Here is a 17,857-nt window from a genome sequence, read left to right on the forward strand (position 1 = left end):
TTTAGGAACCAGGGGGAGAGCGATAAGATCCACAGAGGAGGCAGTAAAGGTGTTCTTTTGCTATCGTTGTGCTAGGACAGGTTGTAAAGTCCTGCTTTATGGACGCTGTTGCGCCGTCCGCTCTGTTATTCGGTGCATCCAGCTTGGTGGAAAAACAGACAGGAGTTGGGGGAACAAACAAAAAATTCAGATGTAAAATGCAATTAAATGCAAATAACAAAACAGCCGAGGTACAAGGAATTCAGCTGTGTCTCACGCTGCGGCGTAACACGGCCTTCGTAAATAGGCCCAGCTGAGTAGAGTGATCTTTAACCTCCTATTTTAACCTCCTATTTGCTATTAGTAGGACCTAAGAACTATTAAAACTAAGCATCGTCTTTGAACAGAAAGTAGTTTTTGGAAAAAAAATCATGTCCTCGTGTGTGGACGCGGGGACTATTTCACTCAATATTATAATAAAATCACCAATATGCAACAAAATATGTTAATTTTCATGTCATGTGCAAAAGCAGAATTGCAAATAATGACGTCCTCACTCGAGTGCTTGATAACTTATTGGTAGAATTTGGGTGTAATATTAAACTACAAAAGTTAATATCCATAAATAAACAAGTTTAAACTGTAAAATTAGATGAGATTTTGTACCTTTTCCACTCTTGTTACATGATCGGATGTAGAATGTATTCGCTCAAATGCCCGTCATCGTATTTTCACACCAACTAGTACCTAGTTAAGAGAATAAAAGTTTAAATGGAGCAGAATAAGCCGCCACAAACCTAAAACTTATTGTCCCCATGTGAGGACGCAGGGTCTCAGGAGGTTAAACAGAGAAACACACAGAGCGATTGTCCTCCTTCGTGCAGCATTTATGGTTTCGTAAGGGTCCCTCACACACGTTTTTTTATCTATGAACTAAAATGCTGCCGCTAACGTAGCCCTGCACTGTCCAGATACAGCCACGTGTGCAACTGTGCTAACACGAATCTATAAAAATAGTCGCAAACATCTGTTTTCTACACGCCAGTCAAAACTCAAATGGATAAAACAGGTGGACTAAGAAAGGTCAATAAGTAAAATGCCAATTAAAAGTAAAGAACTCCATTGTCCCACAAGCAAACATGCACACAAATCGTTTTATATATCCAGAGTGTCACATTCACTTTGGATCAAAACACACATGTCAAAATCCGCAGTGACCGGGCCCGCCTCATCATGAAACAAAAACACGTGAGACAAAGGCTCCATTCAGCGGCACTGTCCGTTAACAAAGCGCATCCAACGACAGGAGGTCACATTCTTCCATCTCTAAGCTAATAGCGTGGCGCTGAATGGCAGCGGAGCCAGCTTCGGGCTCCTTTCTGCATGTATAATGAGGAGCTGAAGACCGTCCTGGGTGCAACTGTGACGCATAATGGACGATTCTGTCTCATGGCACCGCTTCACATCACATGAGAGCATGTGAAAGCGTCTGCGCAGGAGAGGTCACTCCGCATCCGTCGGATTGGAGCGCCCCGGAAAGGGAGGCAGTTTGGCAATCGAGTGAAAAACAAGACGGCGCCGATGGAGTGCACGCGTTAGTGCTTCGGATGGGACATCAAAGGGGGGGGGCGATCAGTCAGCGTGATGTTTGATTAAAACCGCAGCAAAGTGTTCGGACGTGTTTCGCATCCGTGGCGACATTCATTCAGATTTGCAACCCACAAGGGCGGCGGGGGACGGCCCCCGAAGACAGATCGTCTGTTCTCTCAAAGGACAATCGTTCAAATGCCCAGAAGCATTTCTAGAATCTGCAAGGCCCAGTTAATATATTCAGTCCGCTGCACACATGTAACTTGTCCCAAACTCATACCCTGCTTCTTCTTAAGCAAAATAGACAGACAGGCGTGCAGTGTCTCCTTTGCACATTCAATTTATCTGGGATTAGATTACAAGGCACAAGGGCATGTCACTTTATTCACATTGTTTTGCTCTGGTAGAAAGTGCAAAAGAAGGGAAGCATGTTTAAAGTCTTTTTTTTTTATTGTGAATAGGAAGACAGTGTATATATTTCATCCAGATGGAGAGAAGAGTCTTGAAGGTTCTGGAAAATCCTTCAAAACAGCGGTAAATGATGTCCGATTTTTTTTTTTTTTGAAAGCCTGCCCTGGATTTATCTCCTAGAAAAACAGATGTTAAGCTTCATAACTCCAGTGTAACAGCCATAAAGAAGGGAAACAAACGAGAGCTGAAGACAGCCAGGGCTATATCGTAAGCTTTACTGGTTTTTAATTCATGTTCGGCGCTGTAAAAAGGGGCTCGGTGAGGTCGCCGTCTTCCTCCGCTCATTTAGCTGTTGCTCCTTTGAAGAACTTGAGCCAGCAGCTTCTGCAACAAGAAAGCAAACGCTCAGGTGACTAAATGATGCCAACGCGACAGGCTCCTCAATCCTCACATCTGAATCTGAAGTCTGCTGCATGTCACCCTCTCGCCCGCCCCGTTTGGATTCCCTGCTCTTTTTAACCCGATACCTCTGGCATGGCCCCTCTCCTTCCTCGCGTTATCTGCCACAGCAGCAGCAGCAGCGGCAGCAGCAGCGTGGGTGGAGCACCCACTCTGTCTGCAGCTCGGCTGAATGGTGGCACTGCACTGTAGCGCTCTCTGCCACTGAAGGGCCTTTTGTTTCACGGGGAACACAGGCCTCATACACTCGGCACAATGAGACTGTTCACAGCTTCTCATCAGGGCGAGAGAATGGCAGAGGGGCGCGGGGCGAGTGTACAATTACTGCAGCGAATCGAACTCACTCACAGAGGATGACATGTTTTTTTTTTTTTGTTTTTTTTTTAACCCTCAGAATAATGAAGTAAAAAGGAATAAACCTTAACACCCACTTAAAAGCCCGTAGAGCATGCTTTTTCTGATCAGCTTCTCTCATCAAACTCCTGGTGGACGCGAAAGAAAAAAGAAAACTTAGGCAGCAGCTACATCTAGTGGAGTAACAGCAGAGCAGCATCATGAAGCTTAAATATTCAGTGTGTTGTCTTTTAAGAAACAAGATTTCACATGGATACTTTTACATTACTACTGCTTTCTCGCTTCTTATCTGAGTCATATGCAACTAGTGCATTCATTGAAGAAAAAAATATATAATGGACCTATTTCTGCACTGCTTCAGTTGTTAACTGTGCAGGAAATAATAATAATAATAAAAATATCAATTTCAGACTCCTGCATACATTCCTGCAAGTTTTTAATACTGCAGTAAATTAAATCTAAATAAAAATGAAAAAGTATTCTCGCACAGCTTTAAATGTTGGATTATAACAGTGTTGTAAATAAAATACATAAAAAATAATAACTTTACATTTTTTCAGTTTGTAATTGTGTAGTAAATGCAAAATACAAAAATATCCATACAATCTTTAAGAGTGATTTAAATTTAAAATATAAAGAACTGTGAAATTATTCCCGCATCACCTCAGATGGCAGAGGTGTAATAAATCAAAAACAATAAAAAATAAAATAAAATAGATAAGATACTCCTGCATGCCCGGTTGTTAACAGGGCAGTAAATAATAATGAAAAAAAAAAGATAAATTTTATGAAATGTATATATTCCTGCATCACTTCAGTTACAGTATGTCAGAGAATAAATATTAGATTGTGCAGTGTGTTACTAATGGAACTGTTCAACAGCAGAGCATCCATAAAAAGCCAGTCCACCCTCGTATTTTTGAATTTCTAACATTTTATTTTTTGCGTGCGTAAAGGTCCTGTAAGTCCCCACTCACAGCCGCTCTTTTCAATTAACCTCGCAGGAGTCGGCCGGCCATTTAAATCCATTATTTACAACAGTTGCTCCTCTGAAGGGAGAAAAAAAGCTGCATTGTTAGTACGGGGGCCCGTTAGTGTTGGCCATTACTGCGAAATGTTTCACCCCTTTGCGAGGTTTAATTGAGCTTGTAGGAGAAAGGTGTGTTATTACTTGCTCAATTGCCTGCGGGTCGTATACACAATTAATGTTGTGTTTGGTGTCTCAGGCTGGGGCTCGTGGCACCGTGACGAGCTGTTTTCTGGTTACTTGTTGTGTTGTAAGTATTTGGTGACTCACTCCTGCATACGTGCGAGATCATAACAGGCATGTCAGTTCCTTTAAACATCGTGAGATGGATTTGGGCCAATCATCTTGTTGCGTTTAGGATCCAGTACATATACATTTTCTCAGGAAAACCACTTCATGTCACACTCTCCATCCGTATTATTTACTGCGTGTTTATGTCGGGAAATATTAAAACCAACCACGTTTTATTGCCATTCCATTAAAACGAAACGGATCTCTTATGCCTCATGTTATACGCATCTCCAAAAGGAGCATATTTTGCATGTTTGGAAACGTCGACACAACACGTAAAATGACGTGTGTTGCCAGTATAGAGTAAGAAACTTGCACAGATTACCTTTTTGAAGAGTTCTACTCGCTGCCTGTTGCTCAAACACACGGCCCTCTTCATCTCTTCATCCTTTTTCCTCTTCACCTCTGCGAGCGTGCTGTAAAAGAGTCATAATTGTGCATCTTTAGTGACCACTGGTTGTCTCTGTGGTTCAGAAGATGCACCAACATACACGGATCAGGCATAACATTACGACCACTGAAAGGAGAGGTGAATAACATTGATCGTTTTGTGACAATTCTGCTGGGAAACGTTTAGACCTGGCCTCCCTGTGGATGTTATTTTGACATGTACGACCCACTTAGACCGGACCAGACCTGATACCCCTACTTCATAGAAATGACAGTCCTTGATGACAGCAGCCATCCCTGGCAGGAACAGTTTACTCAAAAGACATTGATAAAAGCGCAAGATGTATATATGTATATATTTGACTTTACCAGTCATGTCCTTTTAAGAGTAATTTAACACTATATCCTGTGTGAAGCTTCAGTCGAGTGTTATCTCCCTAATCAATAAGTGGCTCTAGCAGAGAAAAAATCTTAAGCCCAGAGAGATAAACTTGAGCTGCATATTTCAGTTGCAGATGTAACCGATACGCGATCTGCCGTCACATGCAAAAGTGTAGTGTAAGAGATAATCACGGGTCTGCCTGCACAGACTAGGCGTCTGACTCTGAGCCAAGGAGGAGACGGAACTCACCGCTTGGGTCTCGGCTGCTGCATCTCCTTTCCAGTTACGGCTCTGTCTCTGCTTCTGAAAAGGTTACCTGGAAACATGTACACACACACACTCATTGTAGTTTTTTCCTGGAGTGAGAAGAGACTGACAGGCAGAAAAAAAAATACCTCCCGGAAGAAACTACATGATTAGGTTAAAAAAAATATATATATATATATATATATATATATATATATATAAACACCTTCTCAGTTAGTCGTCATGACATTTTCTGAAATATAATTTTGTATCACCACCATGCAAGTGCTTTAAGCTCTCATAAACATTCAGACAAATACATTTTCTACTCTGTGAAGTACTGTAAACTTACTACTGACCCACTGGTGTGTTTTTTTTACGGCCAGTAGAGGGCAGAGAAGGCTGTAAAAATTTCCCCTCACAAACCTTTAACATTCTTTATTGTTTATTTTGCAGCCTTGCACTCTGAATGGAAACTCGATCACACAAAACGCATCAACAGCTTAAGGACATTTGGAGGCCACAGAAATATTTTGACTCAAATCCATTCTGAATCCTTGGTATTCAATAGAGGAGGAACTTGCTGTAGAACAAAAAAATATAATTATTTCTTAATTCAAGTGGCCTTTATTGTATTTGGTCACAGCTAAGTGTCCTCTCTTTCTTTTAATCCATCACTGCCTCAATAATAAGATGACACATTAAAAGCCATTTTATTATTTTTCAGATTTTGCCCTTTTGTTCAATCCCCCTTAACCCTTTATGGGGCAGGGAACCATATATGGTCACTGCGGCACACATTTTAAATTCCGTTCCCGTGCCTCTCAGTGAGGTTTACAAGCATGTGGGTTTCATTCAGCCAATCAGAGAAGATCAAGGAGACATTCTCAGGTCAAATCAGGATCGAATGTGATCTGCAAGGTCCACCTCTGCATGAACTCTGAATTCATTAATCTTGATTTTCTTCATTTTTAAAGTTTTAACAAAAGTAAAGCAGTCTTCACATGCCCTACAGGCAAGGTCTTCAGTGTTTTTCAGGCCAAGGACCCCAAACTAATGGAGAGATTAAATAGGGACCCCCTACCAACTATATGTGTTCTTTATTAAACTAGCACTATTTATAAATGTTTGAAACAGTTTTAACTTTAAACATAGCTAAATACTAACATACTAAAATACGTTGGAGTTTTGTAAATGTGTATTTAAAAGAAATTTTAATTTGTGGTGCAAAATTGTGGGGGAAAATTAAAAAAAAAAAAAATGTGTATATAAAAAATGTCTAATCAACCAAAGATTTTGCGACCCCCCCTGCAGTACCTCTGCAGACACCATAGGGGTCCCGGGCCCCCTGTTAAAGACCTATGCCCTACAGTAACTCCTTTTTATGGATCCTGAAAATCAGCATCACCTGTCTTTGTTCCAAATCTATATGTATGTACAGTATGTGGCACAGACTCTACGGTGGATGAGAGGGACGAGGCCGGCTGCTGTCACGTTACCGTTCAGAGAGGTGGACCGGGCGCCGGGGGCTCCCCTCTGCCTGAGCGCGGCGTCCGACCGTGGCTCTGCCGAATCGGACAGCTCCCTCCTCTCCTGCGCCCTCCGTTCCAGCTCGCGCACTCTGCCCTGGGACCGACTGATGAAGCCCGGTCTGGACCTCTGCAGCGCTTCCTGCCAAAATCAGAAAACAAACGTGGCCCTTTTTTCGACAAAACACTTAAGCCCGGCCTTTGTGTGAAACTCCCCATGCCCCTGAACGCACAGGGCACAACATACAGAACAACTGTAGCCTGGAGGTATCCAGTGATAAAGCCAGTGTAAATAAATGTGCCGTTCCCTTTTGGTTGACACCGTGGTGAATAACAGTGAGTCAGAGTTCTGTTTTATTTAATATTTTCTCAGAGTTTTGATGTTTTTCAGATAATAAAAATGTGGTTGTTGTACATATTCATTTAATTAAATCAAATGAAACAACCCAAGACACAGTGCAGACATCCACCAGAAACATGGGGTTAGATATACACCGACCAGGCATAACATTAAAATTGTGTCTAGGTTTCCTTCTGCAGAGGGACAATGACCCCTAAAAATACTACCAGAGATGCAATGAACCGATCAGGCATAACATTATGACCACCTGATATTGTGTAGGTCTCCATTGTGCCTCCAAAACAGCTGTGACTCATCAGAGAATGGACCTTCTGAGGGGGTCCTGTGGTGTCTGGCAACACAGTGTTATTATTGGGGGGCCTTTGGGTCCTATGCCTGCATTTTCACCTGGTCATAATGTTTTGCCTGATCGGTGTAGACATTGTCTAGTTTCGAATGATCCCAGAGATCTTAACAATAAACAAGCTTTTGTTTCAGTGTCGGTGAATCACGTCTGAACTCACCTGAAGAGAAACGGGTTCAGCCGACCTTTCGGCGCCCAGACTCAGTTGGACGAATGCAGCGCGAGGCTGGTTGTGGTGTCGGGCCTGGCTCTGATCAAAGTGTGGCCTCATACATTTCCTCTCATCGGTCACTGTCAAGGAAGAGAAAGTAAAACAGGTTCACACCTAGCCTTACTTCAGATGCCCAGGGCGCAGTTGCTCAATCGGCCTCTGGGCCTGTCTCGACATATTGGTTCGTGGAATGCACCAAACGGGCACGGTATGTAAGAGCAAAGGCATTTCACACCCAATCTAGTCTTTGCTGCAACATTTCAAGAAAACAGAATTAAAGATCAATTTTTATACGCTCAGAAATTATGAGTACACATAATACGAGGAGAAAGGAGAAGCAATACCAGAATTCCCTTGGGGTGATGCAGCAGAGTCCTTCTCAGAATCGCCATTTGGCTTTTTCTTCTTAGTAAGCTGTCTTTGGAGTTTGATATTTGCTATGATCGCAGCCGCATTGAGGGCAAGCACTTCCTCCTGAGACTGACGGGAGCCGGGATCTGAAAAGGAAAGAGGTCCTTTGATGTAACTGAAGACAGCGTAAAACAGGCCGGCCGTTATTGAGCGATACCTCTTCGGGCTGCTGTGCACCGCAGTCACACTTTGACGCGGTTTAATATCCTGCCACGTTAGGGCTGCTGACTGTATCAGACGCTGAATTTAAATGGCGCCGCCTCGGGCCTTGTAATTAATTGACGACACTCTTAATGAATGCGATTAAAGAATAATTAATAATTTCACACGGAGAAAAGACATCACGGGGAGAGAAAGGCGCCAGCTCAGCAGAAAACCACCTCCAAGTATTGCTCATTCACCTGGATATTTACCATAGCTAACGTATAGGAATAAACAGCGCATACACCGATCAGCCATAACATTACGACCTAGGGTTGTGTAAGTCTCCCTTGTGCCTTCATAACCGTTGCGATTAATCAGAGAATGGACATGAATGGAGCTTGTGAGGGTGTCTTCAGGCAACACAACATTGTTAGAGCACCTGAAATTTGACTGACTTGACATTTGACATGCAGTTGGACTCAGAAACGCTGCCAGTGTCAGTATTCGGAGGCCAACAGCTAATTGTCTCTGTCCTAAAACCCACCCCTCAGCACTAACGCTCACGTATTTGTATGTATGACGTCACTATGCGGCATTAGATATAAACCTCAGGAATTTACTGCATATAAGAAGAAGCCGAGCTGCATATTATATTTATTTTCTACAAAATCATAAGATAAAGAGCCGAGACTTAGTCCTAAAATAAATCTATGAGACTGTATTTTGGCCCTCTTACGGTATGAACAGTGTGAACAGACAAAGATCTGAGCATCAGACTTGATTCTGACACCATCTAATACGTGATTTTCACCATGTTTAGTACCTTGTGATGTCTGTGCCTTCCCTGTGATGCCAGTGAAAAGCAGGGCTGTAATAGATTATGCATGCAAAGGGATGCGTGGGAAAATGAAAGAAGGTGAAAATGAGAAAGCGCGTCTGGGCGCCGACGGGCCCTCGCCGGCGTTGCTTGACATCGGCACAGACATGACTGGCACGGGCGTCAATTGCACTCGCGGCGGGAGATAAAGGACTCGTCCCGATACAATCTAATAATGCCTGTCAATAAGACATCAAAAGTGGGAGACGCCGTCGAGCCTGAGAGGGTGCGCGAGAGCTTTCAAGCTAGAACACAAAAATGGCACAAGGGAAGTTTATGTAGACATTGCCATCCTTTGAAAACAGAGATCAGAGACGGAGGGAGCCTGTGTGCTGACAAGAAGACTGTCAAAGTGGGACAGAGAAACCTACCGGGGGCCGTGATGAGAGTCAGAGAGGCGGAGGCTCTCCTCATTGCATCCTCGGGTGCTGGCAATATTTCTTTTTCGTCTGATTTAAGGGTGTCTGCCACTGGCTGACCTGCTTCTTTCACTGCTCTCCCAGGGCTGATGAAACTACTGTTGAAGTTCACAGGGTTGTTATTGGTCTCTTGTGGAAGCCCTAAGCTCCATTTCCTGGCAACCGGCTGTGTCACATTCTCCTTGCTTGGCTCCGCGTTTCCAGTCACACTGCCATAGCAGCTCAGTGGTCTGTGTGGCCTGACCGATCTCTGTCCAACCCCCTTTGGAGGAACCTCTGAGGAAGAGGGTGCTGCGATGGCGGGTGGGTTGCTTACAAAGAGACTCAGCGTTGATCTGTGTAGCGTACCATTTCTGTCTTGTTCTGAAGTAAAAGCATTTACAGTAGAATTTGGCCCAGAATTCACAATGTGATTTGAAGGTTCTGCATGACTTCCCGCATGGTTTCCCTGACTCCATGCGCTTCTGTCCTGATACGCTCCCTCCGTGTAGCTGTGTCTGTACTCCGGGTGTCTTGACCTCGGCCTGTAGCTTTCACTGTGCTCTGTCACTTTAATGATGGTGGCCTTTCGCCTGTGGACCACCGTGTCCAACGCATGGTCAGCAGGTGCCATCCTGGTCCTGTCTCTGCTCGGAGCGGGACTGGAGATCACCTTTTTCTCCGTCACCTTAACTATCGTGGCCTTCCTTTGCACCATTACCTGTCTGGAGCTCGGGTCCATGGGCTGGTGGTCGAGAGCGGGCGGAGAAGGAGACTCGCTGGACCGGGAGGAGACGCTGCAGGTTTGGGAGCCGGGTAGACTGGCCGACCTGCTCACTTTCCTGGAGGAGATGGTGATGGAGGAGAAGCCGGCTTTGTTCTGGGGGACGAGCGTGGCCGCCGCAGAACTCGTCTGTATGCGCGAAAGCTGTGCACGGTTGTTCGCTCCACACAGAGAGGCCGTCGCCTTTACAGGCTGAGCGCTGCTCGTCCTTTGCAAAGGAGCGTGTGACTTACATGCCTCTGTGGCGTTTGCCCCTCGGAGCAAAGATTGTGTTCTGCAGGGATCAGCAGAAGTGGTACGACACAGAGGAGAGTGCCTGAGGGGCTCTGTGTTGCTGGTTGTTCTGATCAGAGGGGACTTCCTGTTGGGGTCCGAGTGAGTCCCGGTGGGGGGATCGTCGGGCTTACCGCCTCCAGGAAAACCTGACACCCTGTTGGTAGTCCAGCCTCTCCTCAGAGCTTGCCAGCCGCCAGGTCTGTCCGCTTCGTTAGCAGGAAAGCTACGTTTCTCTGGGACCTGCAGCATGTGGATAAAAGACATTCTTTGTGATAAAGACCCTTAATTATGCATGGAAACCCCATCCCGCCCATCTGTTGCCGCTAATGCCTCATGCTAAACAGTTTGTCATCAATCAACACAATAAAACAGAAGCTGTACGTTCACTTTGCCGTTCTGAGGAGGCGACGCGAGCGGGGAATACAGAAAATGCTTCATAACCTAAATTCATACGGCGTGGGATGTTGACAGAGCGACATCTCACTTGTACTACATTTCAGCTGCAGGTCAGCTGTCTTTCTTCAGGGCTTTGCTGTTTGTTCTTCAGTCAGATGACTCTCCCCATGCTTGACACAGCGAATGCCCCAGTAGCAATGGAAGCAGCAGCAGGCAAAGCCAGCACACAGCGTGACTTATCCCTCGCGGAATAACAATGAGACTCTATCCTCAATAGAAACCGAGAGGCAAAAGACAAAGATTCCGGTCCTCGGGCAAGAGGATTCTGATGGTGTTTATGGAGCATGGAGAAATACTGATATGTCCTCTGGTTTATGGTGTGACATACCTCCCTGAGCCCTCATTCGTCAGAGTTGCATAAACCAGTAACCATTTCTAAGAAAGGAGATGTATCCAGCTCTATTTCCTTTTGAGAACCAAGTACCAAAAAGGACAAAACCCATAGAGAGGGAAGTCATATTCAAACCAAATGCACACATCCACACTCTGAATAACTGTAAACGATGGCATTTAGATAATGAGAACTGTGGTTACTGGCACTTGAGGTTTAGTATCTGCTTCATATCAAAGCCAACCCGTATAGATGTTTTGTGATTTGTACAAATGGCTCACTCTGCACTGCTTTAGGCACACACAGTATCTGGCAGTATTTTAAACAGCCATCACACAGGCATCTGCGATGATTCTGCCATCGGGCACTTTGACTTGTGAGGTAATTTTTGGCACTATTTGTAGACTTAATTTCAAAAGTTCAGCTTTCATAGTTTCGTTTCTGCCTCCCGTGCATCATCCTCTTCACTTACTGGCGTTTTTTTTTTTTTTTTTTTTTTTTTTTTTTTACTAGCAGTGCTGCATCGTCAACGTGGCTTCTTCATTTTAAATGGCTAGCTTATAAGATAAATTATATTTATTCAATAAATTAAACTCTCTTTATTATACACGAGAGCTGCCGTGTGTTGCAAGCAACAAGGAACTAAATCATTAGATGAAAATAATATAACTACTGCATAGTATATGAACACTGACAGGTAAATTTGGGACTACATTTTGATCCTTTCCAGCTTGGGTGTGTCCAATATCGAGTGTCACGTGAAAAACCTGCTCATCACGGTTAGAAATAGGAGATAGTGGCCTAAGCTACCCCATTACTCAGACAGCACACACGCAGATAGTCACCATATTTATTCTACTTCCCAGAGTATCCAGTGATCAATGTTAAGAAAACTGTTACCTGTTTATTAATAGCAGAGCCTTGGTCTGGGGTTTGCCACGTCCTCACACCCAAAGCACCTGGACCGGTGGGACTCCTCTCCGACTCTCCGTCTATGTATCAAGGCAAAACAAGACACAACACTCTGTCTCTTTCTCTTTGTCTTTGACACGTACAAACACACAAGTCAGGTATTCCTCTGACTGTATGTCAATGTTGACACTGTCAATAATTGACACTGGCTCAGCCAAGTGAGTCTAGCACCACCCCCCTGGAGCCACTTTCTCTGCATCCCCAGGAGACGCAGCGACTTGACTGGTCTGCCTCTCGCAGGCCTGGCTGATACTCTAATGCCACCCTTAATGCTCGCTTGGCTGCATTTCCACCTGCTGCTGTTACCATGGCGACAGGCTCTCGCTTCGGGATAACCCTCGAATGCCGTGCGGATAATCCGCGGCGCTTTTTAAGGGAGGAAAAAAAAAAAACGAGAGACAAGGTGAAAATTGCACCACTTTGCAAACGTGATAACGTGAAAAATGTGTCTTGAGGTATCGTGAAGGACTGTGGCCCTTCAGACACCGCCTTCCACATGCTGCCATCACTGTCCCCCAGCTGGTCCTGAAAGGGCATCTCTCCTTACCTCAAGTAGCTAAGCTCAAATCACCATTTCTCTGAATCAACAGCTGATCTTAATATCCCAGCTGGGGATATAAAGAAGCAAGGCCATATGGTAAATGCCTCCTGAAGTCCCCAACCTCGCAATTTATTCCTCAGATTTCTCCGAACCTGAATGTGATCGGGTTGAGAATTAGCCGATAGGTCCAAACGCGAAGGCAACCCGAAGCACGGGATCCGATTTTATTATCATTCGCTCATTAACACTGGGCCATTTTGAGTTTGTTAAATGTGACTTTTATGGAGGCAGAGGGCAGTAAGCGTCGAGTCTGATTAAAACTGCATCTGCAAGGGGGGCCGTCAGCAGCAACCGGGACGGGGAGGAGAGAAAATGAGAAAAAAAAGAGTTTGGAATCTCCAAAGCAGCTGTAGTTAGAATTTCAGCTATTGTCAGATGTGGAATTGTGGATTTAAATTTAGCATAAAGACACCTTTGGATGCAGAACTGGATAGAGATTTTAGCTCTTTCCTTTGCAGTTTTTTTTTTTTATTATTATTTTTTTTTTACCCATCACCAGTTTCTGGACCTGTGCTTGCAAAGTATTATTATTCACTGTGAAGTAAGTGAAGATATAAATATTTATGGCCTTTCTGACTGACTAGCAAGATATACATTATTATTATGGATATATATAACCCTGACTGGAAACGCTTTCTGGCAAATATATCCGAGTCAATGATACCGTCCATAATCATATATTATGGATCATTTTAAAATGATAAAGAGTGATTACTTGTGACCAAAGCCTGTGCATGAAGCTTTAACTGCTGGCATATATGCTGTTAATGAGGTTTATGTGGATTAAAAACGAAATGCACGCTGTCTATCACAGCTCCCCGCTTCCACGAATGGACTGCTTTGATTTCCGCAGGCAGCCTGAGACTTGCCAGGATAATCTATGTATAAACAAGGACGAGGTTGAAGGATCAAACCTCACATCAAACCCAACGAGTGCCGGGCTGCCATGTTCAAAGATTAACAGGGCTCCTTCTCCAATCAGTCTGCATCTGTCCTTATCTATCTGGCTCTGGCTTCCACCCACACCCTGCCTCTTTTTTTTTCTCTTTTTTTTTTTTTTCCGTCAAACCTTAATAGCGCCCGTTTCCTCTGCCTGTAATGCTGCCAGCAGAATCCCGTGGCAGTGCAGCCAGGACCAGTTGTACTTGAAGTTGGCTTTGTTTTATGGGGGGGATGTTGTTTGAAGTGATCGCCCCGTCGGTCATTGTGGAGCGTTTGAGAGAGGACACAGGCGACGCTGCTGCAAGGAGCTGATTAGAGTCAGGTAAACTGTGTGGCAAGTCAGCCCTGAAATAGGCTCTTGTTCTGCCTCTGGCTAACCTGACCCATGCAGTTACCCCCGTGGCCATATTTGTTATAGCACTGATCAAGCACTAAACATCCATTGAAAAGAAGGGATCGGGGACTTTTCGCTTGTGAAAGAGCTCTCACTTCACTGTTTATTGAGTTTGGTTTTAATGTGTGGCTTTTTGGTTCAACTCTTGCGTGATGATCATACTGTACTTGCATAACCGTGCTTTTCTCGGAAGTAGAAAGACTTTCTTATACGATAGTCATCTGAAAACCCAGCTGTTGCATAAGTAGTGATGATACAGCAAGCTTGCATACGTACCCTGCGCCTTGGGTGTTACGCGATTGTTTTGAAACGTTGGAGTGATGGGTTGTTTCAGCTTCACCTGTTAAAAAAAAAGTAAAATACCTTTAAATTAGCATTTCCAGGCTGTTGTAGTTGGAAATTTTTGCATTTAGTGGGAAAAAAAGCTGCTTTGCCTTCCTGCCAAGGTGTTAATGGTAGATATGAAGCTAACACTACTGACCATGTTAGCTTAGTTTCTCATAGAGACCGAAAATAAGGAATTTACACTGTTCACGTGTTTCCAGTCCGAGCTAACAGGTATCTCGGTGTTAATCTCTTTAAAAACATGCATGTGGAATATGAATAATCTGGTTTCAAGAGATGCGATTTTGGTGCTTGATGTTTCCAGAAACATCTAGCCTCTAACTGGCCTTAGACAAGCTAACTGGTAACATATAGGTCAAGCTAACACCTGAAAACACACATTGTAGTAGTTTTAAGTGGTTGAATGTCTGTAAACTCAGTTTTTACTTCTTAAGTTGTGGGACATACTTTTAATTATAATTTAAATATAAGTAGTCACACCGAACAGGACGTCTTAGCCCTAACTTCTGCTAACTGTCAGCTGGCTATACATTAGCTACACCACAAGTCTACAAACAGTAGCTCTAGTCCCTAGAGTCATGTTTTTTGTTTCTTTCTTCAAAATTCCAAACTAATCCTCTAATTATGGTCTCATGAACTCCTGAACCCCAGTGAAATAAGTTGGAGTGAGTAGAATATTTAAGAAAATCTCAATGCTGATTTCACATCATACATTTCATCCCCCTCCCCCAGTGAGGAGTCACGGGGGAGGGGAGGGGATGTGCCTTGTGCATCGGTTCGTTCATATTCCCAGTACGACACAGAAACTTATCGATTCAAAGCCACATCATCAGTTCACTGTGTAATACTCCCACTGAACTATCTTTGAACACTGACTTGCATCCTCTCAGGGCACGGAGCTCAATCTCTGCTGCCGCCGCCGCCGCACTCTCCAAATGAGTCGTAAACCTTTCGAGAAAGCGCAGAGTTCCTGCAGAGTAAGCTGTTTTCAAAGGATGCCGGAGCTCAGCCCTCTCCCTGGGTAACTGGGACTTGACTGCAAATGGCTCTCTGCGGCGCTGTGTGTGTTTTACGCCGCTTTGGCTGGTACAAAGCACAGTCACCTTCATTACACAGCGCTTAACTTAAAACTTGCAGAGCTCACATTGCCGCACTAACATGGATCACAATCATGCAACTTGAGAGGGTGTCAGGGACAAATCCTAATTAAATTAGCTCAAAATCTTGGCTGAGGCCTGTTTAAAAATGGTGAAATCGTGGCTAATGATAAGGTTGTAATGAGGAAATTCTTAACGGAACAAAATATAAATGAAACTATTAAATGGGTTGCTTAGTTTGAAAGGATGTAAACTGTGTGTTTCTCAGAGAATTCAGGTGAACATACACTAACAGCCAAAAGTTTTAGAACAACACGCAGTATCCTCTGGTATAGCTGCTCAGGGCTTCATCCTACTGCAAGATAATGCCCCAAAACTTAAGTCCAAGCTATACGAGAACTACCTCAGGATAAAAACAAGATGGAAAATCTGAAAACATGGAGTGGACCAATGGCCCAGTCTCTAGACTTTAGCTCCATGAAGCCGGTTCGTGATGAACTGGGCAGAAAAGGAAAGAAAGCGAAGCACCCTACAACTTTCCCTGTGGGGATCAATAAAGTGATCTTGAATCTTGAAGAGTCACACATTCCTGGGAACTTCTGCAACAAAACTGGGAAGAACTCTCCGACAAATATTTGATTTCCATTTTAGAAAGAGACAATGACATGTTAAATCAGCCAGAGATGGTTACTTTGATGAGTCGAGGTTTAGAATATATTTTGGGTTATATATTGATTCCACGATTTCTTTTTTTGTTTATTGGGTCAAACATTAAACTGCACACAGTGTTCTAAAACTTGTTTCAGGATTTGTTAGTAAAAGGTGTTGTGTGTCTTACGTGGCCAGCAGAATGGTCCAAAGACTGATTTTGGTTGCTCGTATCAGCCACCATCATTACTCTTCTCTGGATCGGCAGCCATCCAATTTTGACTGGAGCGAGGTAACTGAGTTGAGTTTGTTCCTTCCTTGGGGCCTGCATGATGTGAGCCCTCTCCCAGCTTTCTCTGCGCTCTGGGGGGGAAATAAACCCGGTTTGGAGGGACTCCAGGCTGCCCAGCGAACTCTCGCATAAGCTCGAACTCCCACATGAGGATGAGCCCCGGCTGGAGAAGGGGAAGCCCACGTGTCTGCAGGCCCGTCCGGTCGCCTCTTGGTTAACAAAAGGCATGTACGTTGCCTGATCATTGAAAGCCGCAGCCTGATTCTGAACCGGCGCTCTAAGCTTGCTCTCTAACTCCTGCAGGTGCTCCAGCCACCTGTCCAACTGGCCTCCTTCGATGGCGCTCTGCGGCCGGCGTGAACGTGAAGCGGGGTGCGAAACGCTGGGCAGATGATCGCCCTCTCCCATCAGGCTCTCCCAGTAGGACTCATCTCCTGATCTCCTCCAGCCCGGACCTCTTCTCAGGCGGGCAGCTGGCCTGCGGAGAGTCATCCCCCTGGTGCTCAGGTGTCCGCTCGCAGCTCTCGAGTTTCAGCTGACAATGAAAGCCTTTTGCAGTCGAGGTATTAATGAGAATCCCTTGGCTCAACTGGACTCGTCACCATGAGGCCTGCCAGAAGTGCTTTGAGAGGAATTAGTTGCTATAAGAATGTCCCAGGTCATCTTTGTTACAGATCTGTTTATGAGAAAGCATCAATTAATAATAAGATAATAAGACACACTACAATTTTTTTTTTCTTGACACTGCTACTCACCAGTTATTGACAAAGAATCCTTTTTTTTCAGCCCTCAGTGTTTAGGAAGTATACAGTCTCTGTCTTGATATAAAGTAGGTGCTAGCGGGTACTGTCTCCAGTCAGGCATGTAGCAATGTGAAGGGACGCTTTGGCGAACAAAAGAGTTACTGAGCATTGGCCTGAACATCCAATACAGAGGATGGGAGGCGAGGAAGATGGAAAAGCAGAGGGAATGGGCGGGCTGAAGGAGAAACAAAACAACTTGTTGATGCAGCGTGTGATGTCACACGGTCTCCATTTAAATACAGAAATACATTGTAAAGCATGTAATTACTAGACCATCTACTCTTGGGTTAATGCCTACAGTCAATGGTTCATGCAAGTCAAAGCCACCGTGCAATGTTTAAAAGAGCAGTTCGGGCTTTCCAACATTCATCCTTCATCCGTCCTCACCAATGTTAAAGCATCACTAATGAGCAGATTATCCATGTTACTCCATGACTCACTTGCTGCTTTGGAAATCCTCTTTGTTGAATTGCCTCCTGTTTCTTCCCCTTTCCCTGTGATCTCGTGGCTGGT

General features: G+C 44.4%; 1 protein-coding gene across 2 annotated transcripts; it reads right to left on the reverse strand.

The window, feature by feature from the left end:
* Window positions 1-2,000: 2,000 nt before the first annotated feature.
* On the reverse strand, window positions 2,001-17,461 carry c16h10orf90 (chromosome 16 C10orf90 homolog). Of its 2 annotated transcripts, none has more exons than XM_047608303.1 (11): window positions 17,297-17,460; window positions 16,440-17,217; window positions 14,436-14,499; window positions 12,151-12,242; window positions 9,377-10,703; window positions 7,918-8,070; window positions 7,523-7,653; window positions 6,629-6,800; window positions 5,133-5,199; window positions 4,437-4,527; window positions 2,001-2,364 (listed from the first exon to the last, which is right to left on the reverse strand). In XM_047608303.1, exons 2-11 carry the CDS (start codon window positions 17,031-17,033, stop codon window positions 2,326-2,328), a joined length of 2,730 nt encoding a protein of 909 aa, XP_047464259.1. In that variant the 5' UTR covers window positions 17,034-17,217; window positions 17,297-17,460; the 3' UTR covers window positions 2,001-2,325. The 2 variants fall into 2 exon arrangements, with proteins under 2 accessions (XP_047464259.1, XP_047464260.1); XM_047608304.1 differs by lacking the exon at window positions 2,001-2,364 and adding an exon at window positions 2,799-2,921 and having other exon boundaries at window positions 17,297-17,461.
* Between the last annotated feature and the right edge of the window lie 396 nt (window positions 17,462-17,857).

Source organism: Mugil cephalus, chromosome 16 (genome assembly GCF_022458985.1).
Source record: "Mugil cephalus isolate CIBA_MC_2020 chromosome 16, CIBA_Mcephalus_1.1, whole genome shotgun sequence".
In the NCBI taxonomy this organism is placed as follows: Eukaryota; Metazoa; Chordata; class Actinopteri; order Mugiliformes; family Mugilidae; genus Mugil; species Mugil cephalus.